General features: G+C 36.6%; 1 protein-coding gene across 3 annotated transcripts in view; it reads right to left on the reverse strand.

The window, feature by feature from the left end:
* The window catches only part of LOC131436607 (uncharacterized), a 593,756-nt gene that overhangs the window by 126,681 nt on the left and 443,965 nt on the right, over positions 1 to 23,110 (reverse strand). For all 3 annotated transcript variants that reach the window (XM_058605425.1, XM_058605424.1, XM_058605423.1), the window contains 2 exons: positions 19,005 to 19,087; positions 8,901 to 9,019 (listed from right to left, as the gene is read on the reverse strand). In XM_058605425.1, the coding sequence (XP_058461408.1) occupies positions 8,901 to 9,019; positions 19,005 to 19,087 (202 nt within the window). The remainder of the gene's footprint in view (positions 1 to 8,900; positions 9,020 to 19,004; positions 19,088 to 23,110) is intronic.

A 23,110-nucleotide genomic window follows, 5' to 3' on the forward strand; every position in this document is an offset into this window, starting at 1 on the left:
CCCATTCTGCGTGGGCGTTGCAGCCGGTGCATCCCGCCACACAGCGGTTTTCCAGTCAATCGCTGATAGTTTTTCCAACTTTGCCTCTGGCCCAAGTGGGTACGGTTTGTGTTCGTGTTGCATCCACCGGCACGCTGTAATGGCCTTGGGTAGAATCGGAACTCGAAAGAAGACTATCGAAGTCGATGTTGCCCCATGGGAAGAGTGGCAAAAGAGAAAATTTCCCGCGATAAATCAACCAGCAACTGATATTTATGTGTACAATAATTTGAACAGGGAATGTTCAATTATGCATGATAAATATGGATGTGTTTGTGTCTGCGGGCTCCGTGGGAATGTGACTATTGGTGGATCGGTCGTTTGACTGTGCTGTTTGAAAGCGAACCGACACGACACAACTAGACTGGCAATGTTTCGAGCAGCAATTCCTCGTGTTCGGTAACTTCTTGCGGTACTTGACAGTGGTTCACTCGGTGGTACAATATTTACATTCTACCCTTGAAAAGGTCAGATTCACTGTAGTGTCCGGAAAATATGCTCGTAACACTTGGTGGCATCTGTTACTGTGTGGTCGAGAAAACCAAATAACCAGGACGAGAGAGTACAATGCGGTGGGAAAATAATATTTCTCACACTAGTCTTCCGTTTTATTCAATAAAGTTTTCTTTACGGCTATGCATTGCATTATTCAGATTCTGCATGCAATGTAAAGGAAAACGATACTATAAGAGACACAAACTCGTGGGAAGCATGTTCTTCTAGTTTACTGTTATGAAAATATTCCAATAATAAGTAAACTTTGTTGAAACCAGTCTAGCTGGTAATAATAAAAAATTGGAAAGGGTTTAATATTATCAGTTCATTATAACTTTGTATCTGTCTTCTGTCTTTTGTCTTTTGTCTTCTGTCTTCTGTCTTCTGTCTTCTGTCTTCTGTCTTCTGTCTTCTGTCTTCTGTCTTCTGTCTTCTGTCTTCTGTCTTCTGTCTTCTGTCTTCTGTCTTCTGTCTTCTGTCTTCTGTCTTCTGTCTTCTGTCTTCTGTCTTCTGTCTTCTGTCTTCTGTCTTCTGTCTTCTGTCTTCTGTCTTCTGTCTTCTGTCTTCTGTCTTCTGTCTTCTGTCTTCTGTCTTCTGTCTTCTGTCTTCTGTCTTCTGTCTTCTGTCTTCTGTCTTCTGTCTTCTGTCTTCTGTCTTCTGTCTTCTGTCTTCTGTCTTCTGTCTTCTGTCTTCTGTCTTCTGTCTTCTGTCTTCTGTCTTCTGTCTTCTGTCTTCTGTCTTCTGTCTTCTGTCTTCTGTCTTCTGTCTTCTGTCTTCTGTCTTCTGTCTTCTGTCTTCTGTCTTCTGTCTTCTGTCTTCTGTCTTCTGTCTTCTGTCTTCTGTCTTCTGTCTTCTGTCTTCTGTCTTCTGTCTTCTGTCTTCTGTCTTCTGTCTTCTGTCTTCTGTCTTCTGTCTTCTGTCTTCTGTCTTCTGTCTTCTGTCTTCTGTCTTCTGTCTTCTGTCTTCTGTCTTCTGTCTTCTGTCTTCTGTCTTCTGTCTTCTGTCTTCTGTCTTCTGTCTTCTGTCTTCTGTCTTCTGTCTTCTGTCTTCTGTCTTCTGTCTTCTGTCTTCTGTCTTCTGTCTTCTGTCTTCTGTCTTCTGTCTTCTGTCTTCTGTCTTCTGTCTTCTGTCTTCTGTCTTCTGTCTTCTGTCTTCTGTCTTCTGTCTTCTGTCTTCTGTCTTCTGTCTTCTGTCTTCTGTCTTCTGTCTTCTGTCTTCTGTCTTCTGTCTTCTGTCTTCTGTCTTCTGTCTTCTGTCTTCTGTCTTCTGTCTTCTGTCTTCTGTCTTCTGTCTTCTGTCTTCTGTCTTCTGTCTTCTGTCTTCTGTCTTCTGTCTTCTGTCTTCTGTCTTCTGTCTTCTGTCTTCTCTCTTCTGTCTTCTGTCTTCTGTCTTCTGTCTTCTGTCTTCTGTCTTCTGTCTTCTGTCTTCTGTCTTCTGTCTTCTGTCTTCTGTCTTCTGTCTTCTGTCTTCTGTCTTCTGTCTTCTGTCTTCTGTCTTCTGTCTTCTGTCTTCTGTCTTCTGTCTTCTGTCTTCTGTCTTCTGTCTTCTGTCTTCTGTCTTCTGTCTTCTGTCTTCTGTCTTCTGTCTTCTGTCTTCTGTCTTCTGTCTTCTGTCTTCTGTCTTCTGTCTTCTGTCTTCTGTCTTCTGTCTTCTGTCTTCTGTCTTCTGTCTTCTGTCTTCTGTCTTCTGTCTTCTGTCTTCTATCTTCTGTCTTCATCACTTTATCATGCTACTTCTTTTGTGTAATTTTTTTTTCCATTTTTTTCCTGTGAAGTTATGAATTTCTGGACTTCTACTAATAATATATCCATAGTTCATAATGCGAACGTCACCATGTCATTTTCAATAGATATAAAATTAGTATAACTCTAGTTTCCATCAGTTGATTAATTGCTACACCAGTAAGCAAAGAAATATCACAGAATTCATACATCGTTCCAAATGATTTATGATAACAACAAAAAAGATTCCAGCTCAATTAGAATTAATCACTTTGTGCTATGACTCGTAACTGTTTAGGTATCAAAGAACCGTGGCCTTCCCGGCTTTCGCTCAAAGAATCTATTCGCTTGCACGGGAACCATAACTCAATCCTTTCGCTTAATTGTTCTGTCATGTGGCGTAGCGAGCTCCAGACAGGAAACAGGTTCGATCTGGGGTGGAAAATTAATGTAACAAGTTAAAGGCAGGCACTCTTTTTGTCGATGCTGTTCTTTGTTATGTTTGTATGCTTCGCATAAGACGTGAAGTTATTATATCAAGCTGCCAACCAGTCAGCCACCATGGAAAAAACTCGAATGTCTTTGCTGTATGATGAACTGTAAGTGGGCTGGCGGTGGTCTGACTATCGCAAAACAGATGCTCGCTGTTGCCATATCAGAATAAGCCAAAAATGATTCATCGCTTTCCGAGCTTTTCCATTCCAGTCATGAGAAAAGATTGGTTCATCGAAGATGATAGAATGGCTGAACGCGATGAAGATAAATAATATTTTGCACAATTACAACGAATTTGTTACGTTTTCACGCTCAAACAATAATCATCCATCTTATCGGGCACGGTAGGGGTGATCTGCCGCTTTGTTAGTTCCTCGTATCGGTTGGCATCCTAGAAACGAATGTCTCAACCAATACCACGTTCCATGGCTTGTGTATTGATGGTAACTGTGTGTGTGAAAAGTGCAATACTGTTTTGTATTGGATGTTAGGCTCGTGCTGTTCAAGACTGCTGTTTCGAATACCTTCTATGGAGAGAGAAAAATGATAACGAATGTCTATGTTTATGCAATTGATTTGGCTGGTTAATATGATATTTATTGATATTGTAATTTTTCCATGGAAAAATATTAAGAAATAAGTAGGGGACAAAACGTTTTCGAGGACGCGTGTTAGAAATCATGATTTGCGGTGTACATTGAATCTCAGCGCAAAATTATCGGAAGTTAAAAAAAATCCAAGTTACATACCGATTTATTAATTTTAGTTGGTTTGACACAAAGCCGCCATAACTAAGTTCAGTTTTTGCAATGACTGAGAGGAAACATATATTGGAGAAGCCAAATGAATGAAAAATTAACAGAAAAGATGATTTATTGGAAAAAGGTACGTTCAGAGAAAGGACTCGAACCTGCATTCCGTGTATACGCGCTACCATTTCGCCACTCTGAATCTTGTTATAGACACTCTTAAACTCCAGTCAGACAAGTTACATAGTAGTAAACATTTTTCTAGATGCGTACGTTTTTTATTGATATTTTTTTTTTAATTTTTGGTGATCCTTTAAATTTAAAACTACGATTTTCACGAAGAAATCCTCTATTTTGTAGAATTGAAATCTCCCCAAAATAACATAAAACAAAAAGGAAAACGTGTGGGTTGGGTATTTCATGTTTAGAAAGTGTGTTCAAAATTATAAAATAAATGGGGAAGCCCCAGGTGCAACGTTTTGGGACGTTTCTCGATTTTTGAAAAAAAAAACAAGTTTGTGCATTAAATAGTATAACATAAAGAATGAAACAGTGCTTTGCTCGCGTAGGTAATGCGCATCCTTAAGGTGAAATGTAGCGGAATGCGAAAATCGCGTTTTTGATCAATTATTCAAAAACTAGACCGATTTTCGAAAAACCAAAAACACTTAAGTTTTCACTTAATCAAATTTATCATAACTAAGTATTCTTAGAATTTTGAAATTTTGCTTTGCCGAGCCGTAATTGGTTTTTGAAATGTATAAACGGTTACTGCTCCGTTCCACGGTGATGATTTTAGAGCTGAAAAGTAGTGTTTGTAGCAGAATTTCACAAAGAATCTGAAAATGCAACTCAAAATTATAAAATTTTAGCTAGAATAACCGAAATTTGAAAAAGTTTACATAAACTTTTTCGCATTTTTTTTTATTGCTTGCGCTCTGCTGTTTCGTATTGAGGTGGAGTGAGAAATGCACGGTGGGCGCGGTGGCATTATATCGTGAGCAAAAATTACATATAAAATAATGACGCGAATTTATGCAGCATTGGGTTTTGTGTTGAAATAAAAACGAGTTGAATACAATAAAATGGGTACTGTAAGAAATCGTTTATTTTCTAAGTAACTGTCATTTACAATGCTAATAATGTCCAATTCTGTTGAACTCAATGCATTGATGTTGCTGAAGCAATAAAGCTTGGCTGTGTAATATCGTTTAACAGGTATTATTTTAGATTGTAGCAATTTTTATAGCAAAACTAAAACTTCATCATTGACAAGCTACTGAATGAAATGAATACATGCCAAGTATTATCGTTCATTAACCTTTCAAAATTTTTGCTTTCAAAATCGATTGAATAATAATGAGCTACGAAATAACTTTATATTTAATTTCGTGCCCCAAATATGTGCTAAGAAAAGATTCACTAAATAATTTTAACTGCATGGTAAGATTAACTATTAGTTATAATTGGAATGTATTCCAATAATGTAATCTAAAAAAATATTAAACTATTGATGATTTCTGGCACCGGAGGCCAGAGGACATTTGATCTTCGGTTCGTTATCGTTGAATAAGACTTTTCTAGACTCATCATGCTATAATTCCGAAAGTCACTTCCGAAAAAAAGTTAATGGTAGTTTATGGTACTATAAAGTTTGTTCATTTCAATCTAAGTTTTCAAAACCCCAGCTAGTGATCTCCGAGAAAATGTAGTGAACTTATTATTGCACACACATAAGTCGACCTCTTTGGCTTGGTTTGAAATTTCTTCGGCTGTGTATGTGAATATTTCATCATACCGGTTGCATAAACTCGCAGTAGCAGAAACATAAGACAAGACCTGACAACTGGCTTCTTATTATTCATTACGTCCAGTCTTTTTTACAAGCCAATATAACGAGAGGTAAGCCCACTGCGCTCAATCATTGAAAAAAGTTCTTGTTTCTATGTGTCCGTTTTTCTTGGTATGCTTTGTACGACGGTTCGTTCAACTGATAAAATTTTGCGCGCATTTTATGACGCTACATTTCACCTTAAGAAAACGAAGTGGGTTCACTATTATATGTAATTCCTGCACCGAAAGCCGATAACCGGTATAATCTAAGTTGGTTCATATGGCCACCAACTAACATGACGTACAAACGTACAAAATTTTGAAGTTTTTATACGATTTTGCCATTGTACTCTAAACCACGGTTTAATTTTTTGTTGAATCCGAAAATATGCCGTAATTTTTGATAGGACCATAAGACCTAACCTTTCATTTGACACTAAGATTGTAAATATCGGTTCTGCAAACTCTGAGAAAAGTGAGTGAGATCCATTTTGAGCATATGACTATTTTCTCCCGTCGTTAATCGAAAATCGGTAACCAGGAGAGCCAGAATCAATTCGTTTAGCTTATTACTGACAATGGCTATCGATTTGTGTAGTTTTGAGTCCTTTGCGTTTTTTTTTCACCGGTTTAAGTGACGGTTTACAACATTTAACACACTTTACCCTATAACTCCCGAACCGGAAGATTGAATTCAATAGCAACCTATCAGAACACAAAGCTTTAAATTTAAATCTTAGTTGAAGAAAATCGATTGAGTGGTCTCTGAGAAAATCCAGTGCACTTTTTCTCCATCAGACATTTTTGCTATTAAACCTTTGTGTCAAACACTGTCGGATACTTTTTCTATGTCTAGAAGAGCAACTCCAGTGGATAACCCAGAAAATTTATTTGCTTTCATCGTGTTTGTTACTCTGACAAGTTGATGAGTAGTTGAATGTTCATGACGAAATCCAAACTGCTCTGGTTAAAAAATTGAATTCACATTTATATGAGACATCATTCTCAACAAGATAATTTTTCTCAAAAAGTTTACTGATAGAAGAAAGTAAGCTAATTGGTCGATAACTTGATGTTTCTGCTAGGTTTTTATCAGGTTTGAGGATAGGAATTACTTTAGCGTTTTTCCATCTTTTTGGGTAGTAAGCTAATGAAAAACACTTGTTGAAAAGTCGTCGATTAGACTCCTAGTTTGGAAAAGTCCTGATAAAGACTTATTTTGTGGTAGTCTTATTAAAGACTGATTAGTTCGAGGAATAGTTCTTTGAATAGCTAGCATTAAAAAATACTGAATAATTTATTAGTCTTGAAAAAGACTGATTATATTAGAATACTACACTTTGTATAGCCTTGAGAAAGGCTGAGTAATTGTTATTCTTTAAAAAGGAGATTGATTACTCGAAAATTCTTTTGTACCAAACAAGACCAGTTAACGGTTTCAATACAAGTTAAATAGAGCCAAATTTTTTGTGTGAACTAGTCATATATTCAAATGATATCAACAACCCAAGACGAAGTAATCATCGCAGATGGATCTTTTAGTATTAATCTGTTATGAATTTATATAAAGGTATTCTAATGAACAGTCACCTAAACTGGCGTTTCATGATAGAACTGTATTTTTTCCACGGTGCCTCACATCCTGATCCGCATATACCTGAAAGGTTTTTTTTTGCTCGACAGACCGACTCCATTGGTTAAAATAGCGGCAGGGAAAATTAATTTTCCTTCTACTTTTTCACGTTCTCCAAGAGAGGCGTGAATCTAGAGCGCAACTTTTCAAGTCGAGTTTTACTTGACAATCACAAATTTGCTACCGACGTTAGACGGCGTCTCTCCAGTACTGCTCAACGGCTGTCACCCGTAACAAAAAGGACCGTCTCACCGTCGTTTTATCACTTCGCTTGAATTGGGAAATAATCTCATCCCATTCATTCCGAAGGTTGCGTAACTGGCGGGTGGTGCAAAGGGGGTGGGGAGGGACGATAGAAAACTTTCATTTTTCATCATCTTCGTGTCTGTCGAAAAAAGAACTTCTTTGACACAAAACAAGATAAGCACCACACGCCCAGAAAGGTAGCAAAGGATTGGCAGATTTTAGCCATTCCGGGTGATGGAAAGTTTTGGGTTAGCTGCAAAAGTTGACACTTCATAGCACAGGTAAAGGAATGGACATTTTCATAATTAAAACTAAGTTTCGAGCGAGACTTCGGAACTCGCTTGGGACTCCCACTTTTTTTTCTAAGCATTTTGCATTTGAATCAACGGAGAAATTAAAAGGATTTTAGCATTTGAATTTATTCAGTCTGATGGTTTCCTTACTGAAAGGTAAAATCTTTCACCTCAATCGCTTCTTGTGTTTCATTAATATTTATAAATGCAAAAGGTAATCGTATTGACGTTAGGAGACTGCATTCGGGAATTTTCCCGGAATTCAGTTAGTACTTCTTCCAAAAATATTTTAACATAGACAATTCCTTCGCCAGAAGATTAAACAGTTTAGCACACAGATAAAAAAATGATTTATTATCATCCAAGATGGCATCAGTAAAATCAACTAAATTCTCCTGAAAAGTCCTAAGCAGTAAATTGAATTTATTGTGTTTCTCTACAGACAAATTCCGAACACAAAACAGTCGTGCCGTAGGGTGCCATCTGTTATGTTTTTCAAGTGGCGGACAATTTTCGTAAAAACTCAATTTATATGCATCCGCTCCAACAGCAAACAGAACGTAGACTACAGAATATGGGCTCCGTTTTTCCGTTTCCTTGAAGCTCGGTTTAATTTGATTGAGTTAATGATTATTAGACAGATTCACAGAAAAGCGGTGTGTCAATAAACGAACTGAATAGTCGATCAATATCGAAATTGAAATTACTTCATTTTTAGGGCAAGTGAAAGACTTTTTCGTATTATTTTTGAATCATTATTAAGACATAACTTATAATTGGACTTACTAAATGCACAGACTTTGAAACATACCCAGCTCAAAGGTCCAATAATCGGCTTTCATCAAGTGAATCCAATGAAAACCTTTGAATTTGGTTTCCCTTCCACATGTTCTTCAATTTGATTAGAGCTGCTTCGGAGAACGCAACCTAATTTGATAAAAGTTGTAAAATTCGTCCATCCGATAGCAGCTGAGGAAACGACGGTAGTAGAGTAACCATTGCCATTGACAGACAGCAGTGGGATCGTTTTCTAAAGAATGAAGAAACGTGTAGAATGTGAGTAATCGAATTCGCAAATCGATGGTTTCCCTTGACAGAAGATTGAGGCCACATCGCCATATTTCTATTCGAAAAAAAAATATTTCTTTTTTCCTTCAACTCGACTCTGCTTGTCGTAAATTTCTCATAATAGCTTAGTAGCAAATGATTCCACTTTCATGTTCTGATTTATCAATTTCATGATAACTTTTTGGTACTGGTAGCAAACAAAAACCAAAAGTTCCATGTATTACTAAGCGATAATATAAGTGAGCATTGACAAGCTCTCATGAGCTTTCACGAGCTATGGAATGTTGACTTTGGATTATTCTCCCAATAAGGACTGAAAGTAACTTACCAAAACTCCACAAATCCTTGGTGTATCAGAAGAGCCATGAAGTCGCCGGTGAGGTCATCCCTTTCACCTGTCAGCAGCAGAATGCCGTCGAAGGACTCCGGGCGAAACTCAATGTGGAGCTGAAAAACATACGAGCAAACAAAAACGAAAATTCGAATAAAATACAATAAACATGGAAAGTAGCACCGGACAAACGGCACTGCGTTGCCGTTGAAATGAAACAGCATAAAGCTCCAAATGAATGGAGCTTTTTTTACGCTAAACGCGTTCTATTTGTACAGGGTGACTATGAACAGTTTCTCTACGTTCGACGCAACAGCAGTGGTAATTTGTTTGGTAACTATTTATTAATATTTTGATTAAATTTAATGTATGATTTATTTACATATTTAACTATTCATTTATTAATTTTCGGTTGCGCTTAAGCCCTGGATTACGAGAAGAACGGCCAGATTACAAGCAAAGACATGATAAAGTTTTTTTCCTGCATGACAACGCTCGGCTCATGTCGCAAAAGTCTTGAAGAAATAATAGAAAATGCACAAGTGGGACATTTAGCCGCTCCCGCCATATGCTCCAAACATTGCTCGTTCTAATTACTATTTTTCTTTCGACGGATGCAGCACAAACTTACAGGCAGAATTCGAAAAATTTGGATCACCTCAAAAAACAAGTCCTTTTAATGAGATGGAATTCGACCCTTAAAAACCAAACCGAATTCATTTGTACTACTAATAATTTTGCGAGATTCGTTACTTTGTAAGAAGTGACTTATGAAAAACACTTTTATTGTAATTGTAATTACGGTCTGCAAGGCATCAAGCCACACGGCAGTCAACGGCACCTATAATCCAAAAAATACCATAAACGAAAATAATACAGAAAAACTTATAACGATGCCTTCAACAACAAAAGTAATTATTGCCACGATGAATCAATGGACGAAGGCGCGCTAGGTGAACCATGAGCTCCCTAAGCCTCGCTGATGGTGGTAAATATACTTTCTTATCCCAAAGATAAGGATATTGAACAGATCCAGCACAAAGAAACATTTATACTTGAAATATGTAAGATAAGCTGGCTCAGTTTAGCTTTTATGATCCTGAGCCGCTTAAATGAAAAAAAATGTATTTTTTTACCTATCGCTAAGAAAACTATCGAAAATTAAAAAGCATCGATGATCTAAGATCACTGATCGCGTATGGGAGACCAGGAATTCCAATTGATGAAAATCGGTTTCATTGAATTCGAAGCTTCTCTTATAAAATATGTATGTATGTTATTTTATTTTAATTCAGAGATTTTAATTTGGTCGAAAATATTTTTAACTCATTCAGGAGTTTTGGTTCCTCGTAAAATATATCATATTTTTTATTCTATTCGATTTTACTGTTTCTTTCATGTTTTTCCAAGTCACAAATTGGGAATTGCAGCAGAAAGTTTAAACTACACAACGGTATAGATAACTTGGATAGAAAACTAGTTGAAATGGATATTTTTTTCGTCCGGCTTAGGCCTGGTCTCCCCTACATCTCTAAGTGATTATGATTCTTGTATTATCATGATCAAACAATTAGAAGAACAGTAAAGATGTCAGGTCGAAAGAAATATCACTACTACCAATCACCTCCGATCGATTCTTTTTTTATGCTGATTAGCCAACAAAACACATAACATATGCATCACATGAATATTGAAAGATCCAAACGCTTGAACTAAAGTTATTCATCTATAATTTCAATCATTTTATATACGTGGGAATGTTCAAATCAGCGAATATTGTCAATTTCATATCTGTTGTAATTCGGAAAAAGTCTTTTTTAAGGCCATATTGACACACCCTATCATTCATGATTAAATTCCCAAAATCACACGGAAAAACCGAAATTAGTATTTTGGTGGAAAAATCAGTTGTTATTAGTTATTACATAAATTTTTTAGTTGAATTAGAAAAATAAAATGTTATTTACAACAAGCATGAATGGTCAAATTGACTTCTGCAATCTGCAGTTATATAGCACACTGTAACCGAAAAAACGTTAACATTGTAATGACTACTAGCCACTAGATGGCACACTACTATCGAAAAGAATTTTGCAGTCCCGATTGTCTTTTCAATATTGGCAGACATAAATACGATAGTGACTTTCCGTGTTGTATTTAAGGAAAAAGACATAAACTAAACACGAACTTCTTTTTAAAAATAAAATTTCTTCTAAATCACTGTTTTCTTCATTCGACTCAGTGAAATCACAAACTGTGAAAAAAAACAAAAACCGAATACAAGTAGTACTTCGGACGGCGTAACCCGAGCGAAACATACCATGAAATAACAACAAGTTACATAGAAGAGCAACAGCCTACTGTATTCTACACAAACTGTGAAGGATCTTATTTTCTTGGTCCAAAACTAGGTTTTGAACAAATATAAATCTATCTTTCTTTTTGTTTCGGTATAGCCATCAGCTGAAAAAACTACAACCAGTTGCAAAATATGTAGTTTGGAAAATACAACGAACTTCAATGTGCAAAAGTTTCATCACTTCTCAAAAGTTTTTGGCTAATAAACTTGTTAATAAAACTAAATTCATTTCTGTTTTCTATGTGCTGTTTTTCAGCAATGATGGTGACAGATAGATAGAATCAAATTTTCTGATTTTAATCACAAAATTAGTTGCCACTTAGAATTTCGTGTTGGATTAAAATTTTGCTGGTATGTGTCCAGGATATTCGCCAACTAAACACATTCTCTTAAAACAAGAGTTTTTTTCAGCAAAGTAAATCCTGAAACTAATTGAATAATTATTTTGGAAATTTTGTTGTTAAAATCGACTTATTCAAAAACAGTAATACGAATTAGGCGCAGAATTAATTTCGGTCGCTTCGTGCACCAAAATTGATTATTTGTATCAATTTTATCACATAATTGGCCATTATAACAAATTTACACACCTCTAACTGCAAAAAAAATGAAATCGATGATTTTAAAAGAAATTTTGTCTCATATATGCACACCCAGCAAAAATGGTGTAAAATTACTTCTTCTGAGACTGACACATATGATCGTGAAAAACTACTCAATTTTACAGTAAATCGAACTTATGTTTGATGCATTCTGACATATTTTGAGTGCAAAAACATGTTATTTTAAACGTTTTCTTGAAAGGCGGAGAATTTCTGACGTATATTTGTATCATTCATGTAAAAGTCAGTCGTTTCATGGATTACGTTCTTATGCACTGTGTCATAAGTGGATTTGCATCATCTGTAAATTTAATAATTTAAATTTAATAAGATATGACTGATCTTACAGGAATCAATACTTTTTGTAGCTCATAATCACTACCGATTTCGTGTGACAGAAAATCAGTGTCGATTTCGGTTGAGGCAATTCAGTATTAGAATCATATTGATCATAATTCAACAAAAAAAAAATCACAAGCAATCGCTTTCGGTAGTGATTGTGATTTAAAATTTTCTGATTTCGATTTTTCCAACCCTGCACAACAGATTCATTCCGTCCGATGGATCATGGATAAGAAACAGTAAACCGAAACGTTATGTAGCACAAAAATCAGCGATGATTTGTTTTAATTCTGACCGAAAAGAATGAATAAAAATCAAAATGTCCATTCGTAACTTCGATGATCTTCTAGCGCATGTTTATTTTTTATTGATTGACTATTACTGAAGTTTGGAAGCAGATAATGTCTAAGGGAGTGGAATCGAGTAAGTAAAGAGACAATTCCAAATAAACCGTTCGTATGACCGAGAAAAATATATTTTTGATCAGATAAAGAAGATTCGAGCTTATTGGGGACAGTTCAATTTACCAAACTAATGCAAAATTCTGTCGGAGCAGAGAGCCCAGAGCATCCTTTCTGACAGATCTTGAAAAAAAAAACAATACTACCTTGATCAAAACGATCCAGGAATCACCACCGTGTGGCGCTTCCAGTCATCCGATTAGATTTCTTTTTTTTAGATGTCATATCTGTCATTGTAACTCTATCAAATTTTCAGGTTTCAACCTGAACATTTGTAAACGTTACGCAGCATTGAGTACATCTGCGACTGTGCGTGTCCTCGATTCTGACAATTTTCAAAATTGATTTGGATTCGCAACAACGAGCATGCATTAAATTTTGCGTTGAAAACGGTTTCTATGGTGCAACGACATTGCAAATGTTAGAAGAGTGTTTCGGCTACGATACTCTGAAGAAAACAGTCGTTTATCAGTGGCACGTACGTTTCAGAAGTGGCCATGAGTCTGTGAATGATGATGAGAGAAGCGGTAGGCCATCGACATCAAAAACCGACGAAAACATCAACAAAATCAAAGAATGGGTGATCGTAAAGACATTTTGGTTAATGGTAACTCGTGGATCCTGCACCACGATAACGCACCATCACACAATGCCATTTGGCTCCATGAACATTTTGCTGAAAACGAAACGAATACTATTCTGAAACTACCAAATTCACCCGATTTGGCTCCCTGCAACTTTTTCTTATTCGGTCGACTCAAGAAACCGCACCGTGGAACGCATTTCAGCACACGAGATGAGATGAGATATGGAAAAATCGCAGATGGCTCTGATGGCCATAACGAGAACTGAATATAAAAAATGTTTCGAAGATTGGATCAAGAACTGGCATAAAAATGTTTCAGTCGATGGGGAGTACTTTGAAGGGGACAACATCGATTTTGATGAATAATGTTGTATTTTTAATTTTACGAATAAATTCCGGGAGCGTACAAGTGTTCGTTTCGAGTATGCAACACTTGGATTGACTATTCGCAGATTTGTATTGCTCTCAAACTTCTGTAGTAGTATGATACACTCTTTTAAAAGTCATCGCTCGGAAAAATTTGATTGTCCGACAAATATGGCAAAAAAGATACTTAATTCTTGTCTATGTCATCAATAGTCATTATTACCGTGACAGCACAAATATCTCGAGTTGTGAGCTCAGATACAAAACATACATCGATTACACAACTTGCAAGCAGTGTTGGTGATTGCCGATAATTTGACAGAAGCTGCTCGATATTTATCTATATTGTATACAATATTTTCAATCCGGTGGAAGATGCTACAAGAACTCGAGTCTTTGAATGCATGAACCGCGAGAGAATTTTTCTACATTTCTTCGCTCCACTTCATACTTTGAGTATTTCACGACGCTTAAAAAAATTACAATCTGATAATGATTGGTGCTGTGTGGAATTTACCAAGAGAGAATCGCAAGTTGACAATTATCGCAGAAAATCGAATCATGACTTTATGATTCTCATATTTGCAATATTTGCAATATTTCAAAACCCTTATGTAGAGCATTTACGTACATTTTAATAGACACAACTTATACAAAGGTTATATGCTCATAGTTAGAATAAGCGGCAATAGTAGAATGATTATATCGCAATTATCCACTGCCCGTATAGAATCGGATCGCGACCGTTTAGTGCTTCAGAGAGAATTCCACAACAGCAGCGTGCTAACTCGTGATGCTCAGACGGGTCATCGAGAGAAATTCGGTCTCGCACTGGTATCCATTCTATGTTAAATGAACCATGCCGGTTTTTTGTGAAGAGTTGCTAGTGAGCATTCTTTGATACGACAAAAGCCATCCTTGCTTGCAAGTATGCATGTTCGAAGCATTTCACGTTGATTCATGGGAACTTTTACTGTAGAAAGCAACTAAGACTGGGTTTGATAACTTTCGGATATAAAGGTCAATTTTAGGAAATATAGCTCTTGAATAAAAGTTTAATCTTTCTGCAAAAGTTTTGACGCTTAGAAAGCGGTGAATAATTTTAATTTATCTGACAAAAAAAATAAAAACCCTACTCGCGTATACCATTGGGGAGTTGTTGTGAGAACCATTATATAGGGGGATGATTATTCTAACTTTTGCAGCTAAGTAAATGGAAACCGTAGAGGCGATGAACCAGCCAGTGCCGATTGTTTCAGTTGGAAATAGTTATCAGTTCTAGACACAGTAATTACTCGGATTTCTATCAGCTGTAAAATATTTAACACTGTCTGATAGAAAATTTCCATTTTAAATATTCGTTGTGTCAGAAAAGATTTTTTTAAACGGAAAAGATAAATTTCACTCGTTATATTTGCGATCCGACAAATATTTGTATAAGCGTCGCTAATACAGCGTACCCACGCATTGTTTATTGACTATGAAGCAGCTTACGGCACAATCGATTTAAAAAAATTAATGATAAATTATGCACCAATACGGATTTTCCGTATGAACCGATACGTTTGGACAAAGAAACGATGGTTATGAGTATGAGTTTGCTTTCCAGATATGTTGATACTGGTTTCGCTAGATAGTATTGGTAGTAATAATTTGGATGAAACACAATTATGTATTATATAACCCGAAATGGTTAAAATAATTCAAAAGATCCTATTCCATTTGACCTGAAAATTCAAAGAATCATTAAGCTTTAAGATCCTATGAACGCAAGAGTATGTTCCAGCATAACTATGAATCAACGTTGGAAAGTTGTAGTTTCACTGGAAAAGGAAAGTACAATGTCAAATTGATTCGACAAGAAATGATACTTCTAGATAAATACAAATATTGTTTACACATCAGGTTATTGCCAGGCAGAGTATACTCCCTCAAGTGTACTAAACATGGGTCAGATTGATTGGACTTGACGAAAAATGGTATTCTAGACGAGTACAGCACATTTCTAGCAACTCAGTGATGGTCGTAAGAACATTATCAAAAGTGAGAGGGAGTAAGTGTTTCTTACAATGTTTGATCTGAATTGACAAAAAATCATGCATCAATCAAGGTACTTTTGTGTGTAAATCAAGATGACTACCGGTCCAAGACGATGGAAATAAGTTTACGACTACACGGAGTAACATTCGTTATCGGTACCATAAATAAAAAATCATTAAATCATGAAACATGTTTTTTCATGAGATCATCCGTGTTATTCATGAGCAAAATAATTCATGTCATGAACAATTACTAATCTCACATGAAAATTTTCATGATATAAGTAATTTTGTTCATTAAATTAGGAATAATGGGCATTTTTTCAAGATTTTTTAATCGTGTATCGAAATTTTTTTATCCTTTATCCTTTTTATAACCGAATCGTTATACTAAGGAGTGTATCGATAAGTAGTTAGCAACATTCAAACAGTTATTACTCTGAAATGGCTTAATTTTTTGCAGCGTGTTATGCGGTGACATGTTTGTTTACATGTCAATAACAGCTGCGCAATCGATTGGTTTCGGTATGGTTTATCGTTTCAATGATGAGTCGAATTGATCCGGAAACGCGAAAGAAAATTCTGCACACTTGGTGCTCAGAAAGTGGTGTCACGTACAACGAAATTGCAAAACGGGAGAAAGTGCACCACACCAGTGTCAAAAATATTATCGAGAAGTTCGGTAAGACCCTTTCCATAAAAGATTTGCCCCGATCCGGTAGGAAAACGGGTCCCAGCCAGCCCGGCCGGGACATAAAAGTGGTTGAGTACATCAGGAAAAACCCATCGGCGTCGACGCGGGATTTGGGCAAGCAGTTCAACACCAGCATCGGGATGATTCAACGGATCAAAGTTCGGAACTCCCTGAAAACGTACAAGAAACAGAAGGTGCCGAAAAAGTCCCTGGTACAGCAAGCTCAGACCAAAACAAGAGCGCGAAAACTGTATAACCGGATTCTACAGAATAAAGACGGATGCATCCTGATCGACGACGAAACCTACGCCAAGGAAGACTCTCGAGCGCTGCCCTGACCGCAATATTATACGATATCGGTGTACCAGGACCTGGACGACGCTAACACCACGGTGGTGATGGAAAAGTTTGGGCAGAAGGTGTTGGTCTGGCAAGCAATTTGTACCTGTGGTTTGCGGTCGTCGATTTTCTTCACGAAGGGCACAATTAACGCCAAGGTGTACGAGGAAGAATGTTTGAAGAAGAGAATGCTGCCACTGTACAGAAAGCATAAGGCCCCTCCTCTCTCCTGGCCGGATTTGGCTTCAGCATACTACGCCAACTCCGTTCTACAGTGGTTGTCAAAAAATAATGTACAATTCGTGGAAAAGGACATCAACCCACCGAACTGCCCGGATCTTCGGCCAATTGAAAGGTATTGGGCAATTGTTAAGCGGCACTTTCGGAAGGAAGGTACAGTGTCCCCAAACATGCAGGAGTTCAAAAAAACTGGACAGATGCCACCAGGAAAGTCACAAAAGTAACTGTGCAGAATTTAATGAAGAATGTCAAGTCCAAAGTGCGAGCGTTTTACAGAAACTTGGATTTTCTTCAATATAATCAGTGAAATGCATAAAAATGTTTTTTTTACAATATATCGAAAACTGATGTCAAAATATGTTTTTTTCGCCTTTTTATTCAATAATCAATGTTGCTAACTACTTTTCGATACACTTCTTATAGCACGAATGTAGTTATGATCAGAGATGTCCATCTCCTCTGTGTGACGAAGAGTAAGCTAAATTTTTCCCCTCGCACTGACAACTTCAACGAGAGTTCTTCTCTTTTACATATATACTACACTGTTCTATAAAGTGTGCACGCATCACTAGTGCGCGTGTTTATTTTCTTTTACCTTCAGCACTGAATCGCACCAAAGTGCTAGAGCAGAGCTCTCAAATTCTCTGGGGTGAACGCAGATATTTTCACAGAGGTGTACACACCGGTGAGCACTCTGGTGTACGGTTTGAGTAGAAGAAGCGTTAGGCACGCAAAATCAGCCAAGAAAAACAATTTATCATTGAATTTTCGTTTTTCCTTGCAAGATGCGAGAAGAATTTGGTTCTCTCGCACCAGCATCTTTCAACACAAGCACACACTCAAAGTCTGTCTAATGGACACTGGAAACTAGTGCGCTTTCCCTTTTGTGTGGTGCCCGCCGAATGCATCCGCAGTGTAGAAATGAAACTTACACACTGGTGTATTACTGTAGTGAAATGCCATCACTGGTTATGATGATAAATAGTTTATTCGTTGTAAGATAAACATTATCAGAGGAAAAATCTTGAACGGTTTCGTGGAAATAATGTTGTCATGAGAATATTTATAGTGCGAAAGGAGTTGCAAATATTTATTACCAAGGAAGTCTGTGTCATTGTTGATCGGATGTGACGAGGATCGTCATCTCAAAGGTTACTATGGAGGTATTTCTATTGAGAAAGGTGTTACAAATGAGAGCGGGTCATTTCGTCGAAAGCCAATTCGCCGAAAGCCGTTTCGCCGAAAGCCGTTTCGCCGAATAGGCCAATAAATAGTTGCACTATTTATGTACCATTTAATTCCATTATTTCACTGTCACGTTATTACACTTTCACAAAGTCACTATACTTTAATGAAGCATAACAAATGTTACAATACAGATACGCGTATTTCGGAATGTTATTTACATCCTTCTTCAGTGTATCGGTTTTCTAAGTTTGTTTTGTTAAAACCGCTACACTGAAGAAGGATGTAAATAACATTCCGAAATACGCGTATCTGTATTGTAACGTTTGTTATGCTTCATTAAAGTATAGTGACTTTGTGAAAGTGTAATAACGTGACAGTGAAATAGTGGAATCAAATGGTACATTAACAGTGCAACTATTGAAAAAATTCCGCTAACAGCTCCAGGTAAAAATAGGCACATCCATTTGCTTGGTAGTCAACAAGTTTCCTTGGGCTCTAAGATTCATAAATCAATCTTTATTCAAGAAGTACAATTGCAGGTCTATAAAACGGGCGTAGCGTATTATCATTCATTTGTGTTTATTTTGAATCAACTACAATTATAATATTAAGACGATTGCAGGAATCGGCGAAATGACCCTGATCCGTAACAAATGTTTCTAATAAAATGGATCGAACATAAAAGTGCTCCGATTTGACGAGAACAGCGTGAAAATTATGATTATTGTGAAATCTGAGATGACACATTGACCGTGCGCAATCTGAACATGTACCAACAATCAAATTATTGAACCCAATTTTAAATCGATTTTTTAAATAAATTTCATTCAAATTAGCAAATGGCTGATGTGTGATGTTTTAGAATAACATAAAATGAATACATACCTGTACATGTTTGTAGGCGCCCCTAAGTGCGGGGAAGGCCAGCCATGAATGCTGATTAAACCGGGGGGTGTTGACTCGAAAATCTGCAATTGAAACATGAGAATAACCTTTATGTTGAGATACGAGAATAGATATTAAATCCTAGAAACATTTAATTATAACTAATATTTGGAATAACTTCCAATTACAATGCGAAAATTGGACTCAAACAGTAATCATGGACGAACATGTTTTACTGATTCTAAGTGAAGTTTTTAATGTCTGCTTGACAGCTTTCAGATCAACATAAAAATATTTTATTTTCTTTACGTTTCTTCTTCGGCGCATGAGTGTTTTAGCAGTTTAAATTGAACTGCTATGTCTACCTTGCAGCTCAATTTCAAACTGATATTTTTTATGCATAATAAATCAATTATTTTACGAGCTATTTGCTATTTTCTTACGTTGAATACTTCAGCATTACTAAAACTTGCACCATGTACAGTTTGGCAACCGGATCTTTTTTTAGGCTTTCGTTGGAGCTGCCCAATTGACTGTAAGTGTGTCCTAACGCATTATTTAAAGAGGGTCTTCCATTATCAACTAGCGTCAGTATTGATTTTATTCGCACCGTGTGCAAATCTACGACCGTGCAAGTATTTTTACATTCTTTTGTTTTGCCTTATTTAATTGTGTGTTAAAATTTGTATGATGTGAATTAATCGCACTGTTGTAGAGGTGCACCGTTACATCACAGAAAGCGAAGAAATTAGAGCATGAGCCAAAAGAATATCGAACGAATTTCGATATTCGAAACTGTGAAGGTAACGTATCAATTTGATTTGACATTAACCATCCACTTTTTATCAAATATCCTAATTCAATCTTAGTGTGTATACTTGCATAAAAATAGTTCAATGCATCAAGTTATGCGGATTTTTTTTTCTACATAAAACAGGCCATTGTGTTAATTCCACATATCTAGACATTTTCTGACGTTGTACACAAACAACAATAGCATTTTGCTACCGTTTTTGTTCCACATGCCAAGGGATTTTCCATCAGCATGGGACAGTTATCGGTGGAGCGGCAGTTTTTTGATCGAAGCGTGACCTATCCTTCCATCTCTCACATACTCCTATGGCTGTTCAGCTAAACAAGCAGTCAAGCCTATTAATTTATGTTCGTCCACTGTACTAAATCGATTTGATTATTTTCAATGAAAATTTATTCCAACATTTGTTTCAACTAAACACGTAATAAAAATGATTCAACTTTTCGAATAGGAATATACACAACAGCAACATCAAAACTGATTTAAATGTAAGAAAATTGTCTGTGGTGAAGAAAGATCGAATGGTTTCAAATAATTTTTTTTTGCACAGTGTATTACTATAAATACTCGACTCCTGGCTAGACATAATCCAGCTCGGTTGCGTTGTCGATGGCATGCAGTACAAACAACGAAATAAACTTGCTAACGGTCGCAGATTCTGGGTCACGCACCGCCATTCCGACCGAGGGTAAAACATTTGGAAGGCCGGAATGCTTCTTGGTATGCCGATATGCGCTGTCTGTCGCGAGGGGGTTCATGCTTTTCGGATTTAATATAAGATGAAGAAAATTTAGTCTTTACAAACATGGGAGTGGAGAGGAAATTCAAAGAATGGGTGCCATTGCTATTTTATCGTTCAAAATGCCGCGTGACATGGAAAAAAATTCTCCTGGTGTTTTGCGATAGTAATTTCGAGTATTTAAATGCCTTAAAGGAAAACGTGTCCGTGGCATACAACAATTAGGGCGATTGTACCAATACTGGTCTCATTGATCGTGCAACCACATAATTTTGTTGATTGCTGTGAAAATTGTAAAAATGCAAATCGCAGAAAATGTGAGAGTTATTCAATAGTGAAATATGAGACGTATTTAGTACTGGAAGTCAAACATAACACAAGGGTTGAAAAATCCCGGGCTTAGCAAAGAGAACACGACTTTTTTGATTCGAAATCAACTTTATTCATCAACGTAATATCCATCAAAAGTAACGCAATCATTCCAGAGCCGCTCTAACATTTCAATACCCCTTTTGTAGAATGATTTATCTTTTACCTCAAAATAGGCCTCAGTTTCAGCGATAACCTCTTCATTAGAGCGAAATTTCTTACCGGCGAGCATTTTTTCAGGTCTGCGAACAGCCAGTTGTCGCTGGGAGCCAAAACTGGCGAATGCGGTGGATGTGGGAGCCGTTCGAAGTTCAATTCATGTATTTTTTTCCATTTTTACCTTTTTTTATTGACTGCGTTGTCTCGACGAAACAAAAAAAAACCTTTGCCATATGCGATCGTTTCTTTGCAATTTCAGCCTTCAAACGCTCTAATAACGATATATAATATTCACTGTTAATACTATTTCCTTTCTCAAGATAGTCGATAAAAACTACATCAAGCACATCCCAAAATATCGAGGCCAAAAACTTTACAGCCGATTGTTCACCAGCTGCTTTTCACTCCGATGACGATTGTTTTGATTTCTGAGTGAAGTGATGAATCCATGTTTCATCCATTGTCACATATTGACGCAAAAATTCGGTTTGTTACGTTTAAACATGACCAAACACTGCTCGGAACTATCAACACGTTCTCGTTTTTGGTCAATAGTGAGCACTCACTTTGAATAGAGCTTTCTTATAGTCAAATGCTCATGCAATATAAAGCCACCACGTTCTTTTGATGTCTTTACGATGTCACACGACTTCACTTTTCGATCATTCAAAACGATTTTGTGGATTTTTTATGTTTTTTGGTGTTACCGCCTCATTTAGACGTCCACCACTTAAAGAGCTTATTCCTAACAAGTGCGCCATTCTTCTTAAGGTTTATAAAGCAAAGTGAGAAATCAGAATAAATTTTTTTCCGAAATGTTTCCAAATTCAAGAAAATTTTAAAACCTGCTTTACCATCAACATTAAATTCATTCGAATGTAATGAATCCCGAAATGAATAGACTCTCATTTTCATAATTTGATCTGAGTGAATCTGTCATCCAATGAACACGCACACAGACAAAACTAGATTTATGAAAGAATGAACTGGCTATAATGTTTTAAAGAGAATGTTTGAAAGCAATATTAAGGGAGTATGTATGGTTTTATTCTAGTACAAACTGAGCAATTCCAGAAATGCTTAGCAGATCATCAGACTCGACCTTCTCCGATTTGGATGCAACTTTGCACATGATTTCAGTATGGCAAACCATAAGTTTTGAACCGATGGAGAGGTCAATCCGACTCACGACTGGTTTTTAAAAAGGGCGTATGTATTTTTGCATTTCACAAAATGTGCCTTTTTTCAAATCGTTGTAACTCGAAAACCGTTAATTGTACAAAAATGGAATTCGGGAAGAAGTTGTAGAGAATCGTTTGGGCACTCTAAAAAATATAAACACTGAAAAAAAAAATTGTTTCTTTCTCAATAATTACAAAATAATCCGAAAAAGTTCAATAAAAAAAATCAGGGTGTTAATTTTTTTTTTGATAATTTTTATGCACTCGAATGGGTACCCGGGTACCTTTTCGAATTTCAAAATAAGAAATTTCTGAGTTAGGTTTAAACTAAGATTCTGCAATTCGGTCAATTCCAAGAACTAGTTGGACCATAACTTCTCATGCTTTGACTTTTCATTTTACAGTAAGGGGGGTCGAATGGGGGGGCTCAAATTTTTTTTATTACGTAAACACCCGAATGGGTACCCGGGTACCCACAAATAAAAATGCTTGTAACTAAGGCAAATTCCATCCGATTTGAATTTTTTCAGTACGGGTAAATTCAGAAATTTATCCACTTTTCGATGGCCGTGTATATTGCTGTAGTAGGTTCTTCTGGTTCCCGTTAATCCGGATTTCCGTAGAATGTTCCGACACTTGTGTTTTCCACCATAAATGTCATTTACTAATTTGAAACTTTTCCAAACCAGCTATTTGAGAAAGGCCGTACCAAAATGAAACATATGTAGAATACACAACGCTGCCAACTGTTGCAGGACATCTCACTTATACATATTTACATCGCCTGAGGCCGAGGGGCACGCAGACCGAATTGATTACATGTTCAATTTCAAAATTTATTGTT

This window comes from Malaya genurostris, chromosome 3, assembly GCF_030247185.1.
Source record: "Malaya genurostris strain Urasoe2022 chromosome 3, Malgen_1.1, whole genome shotgun sequence".
NCBI lineage: Eukaryota > Metazoa > Arthropoda > Insecta > Diptera > Culicidae > Malaya > Malaya genurostris.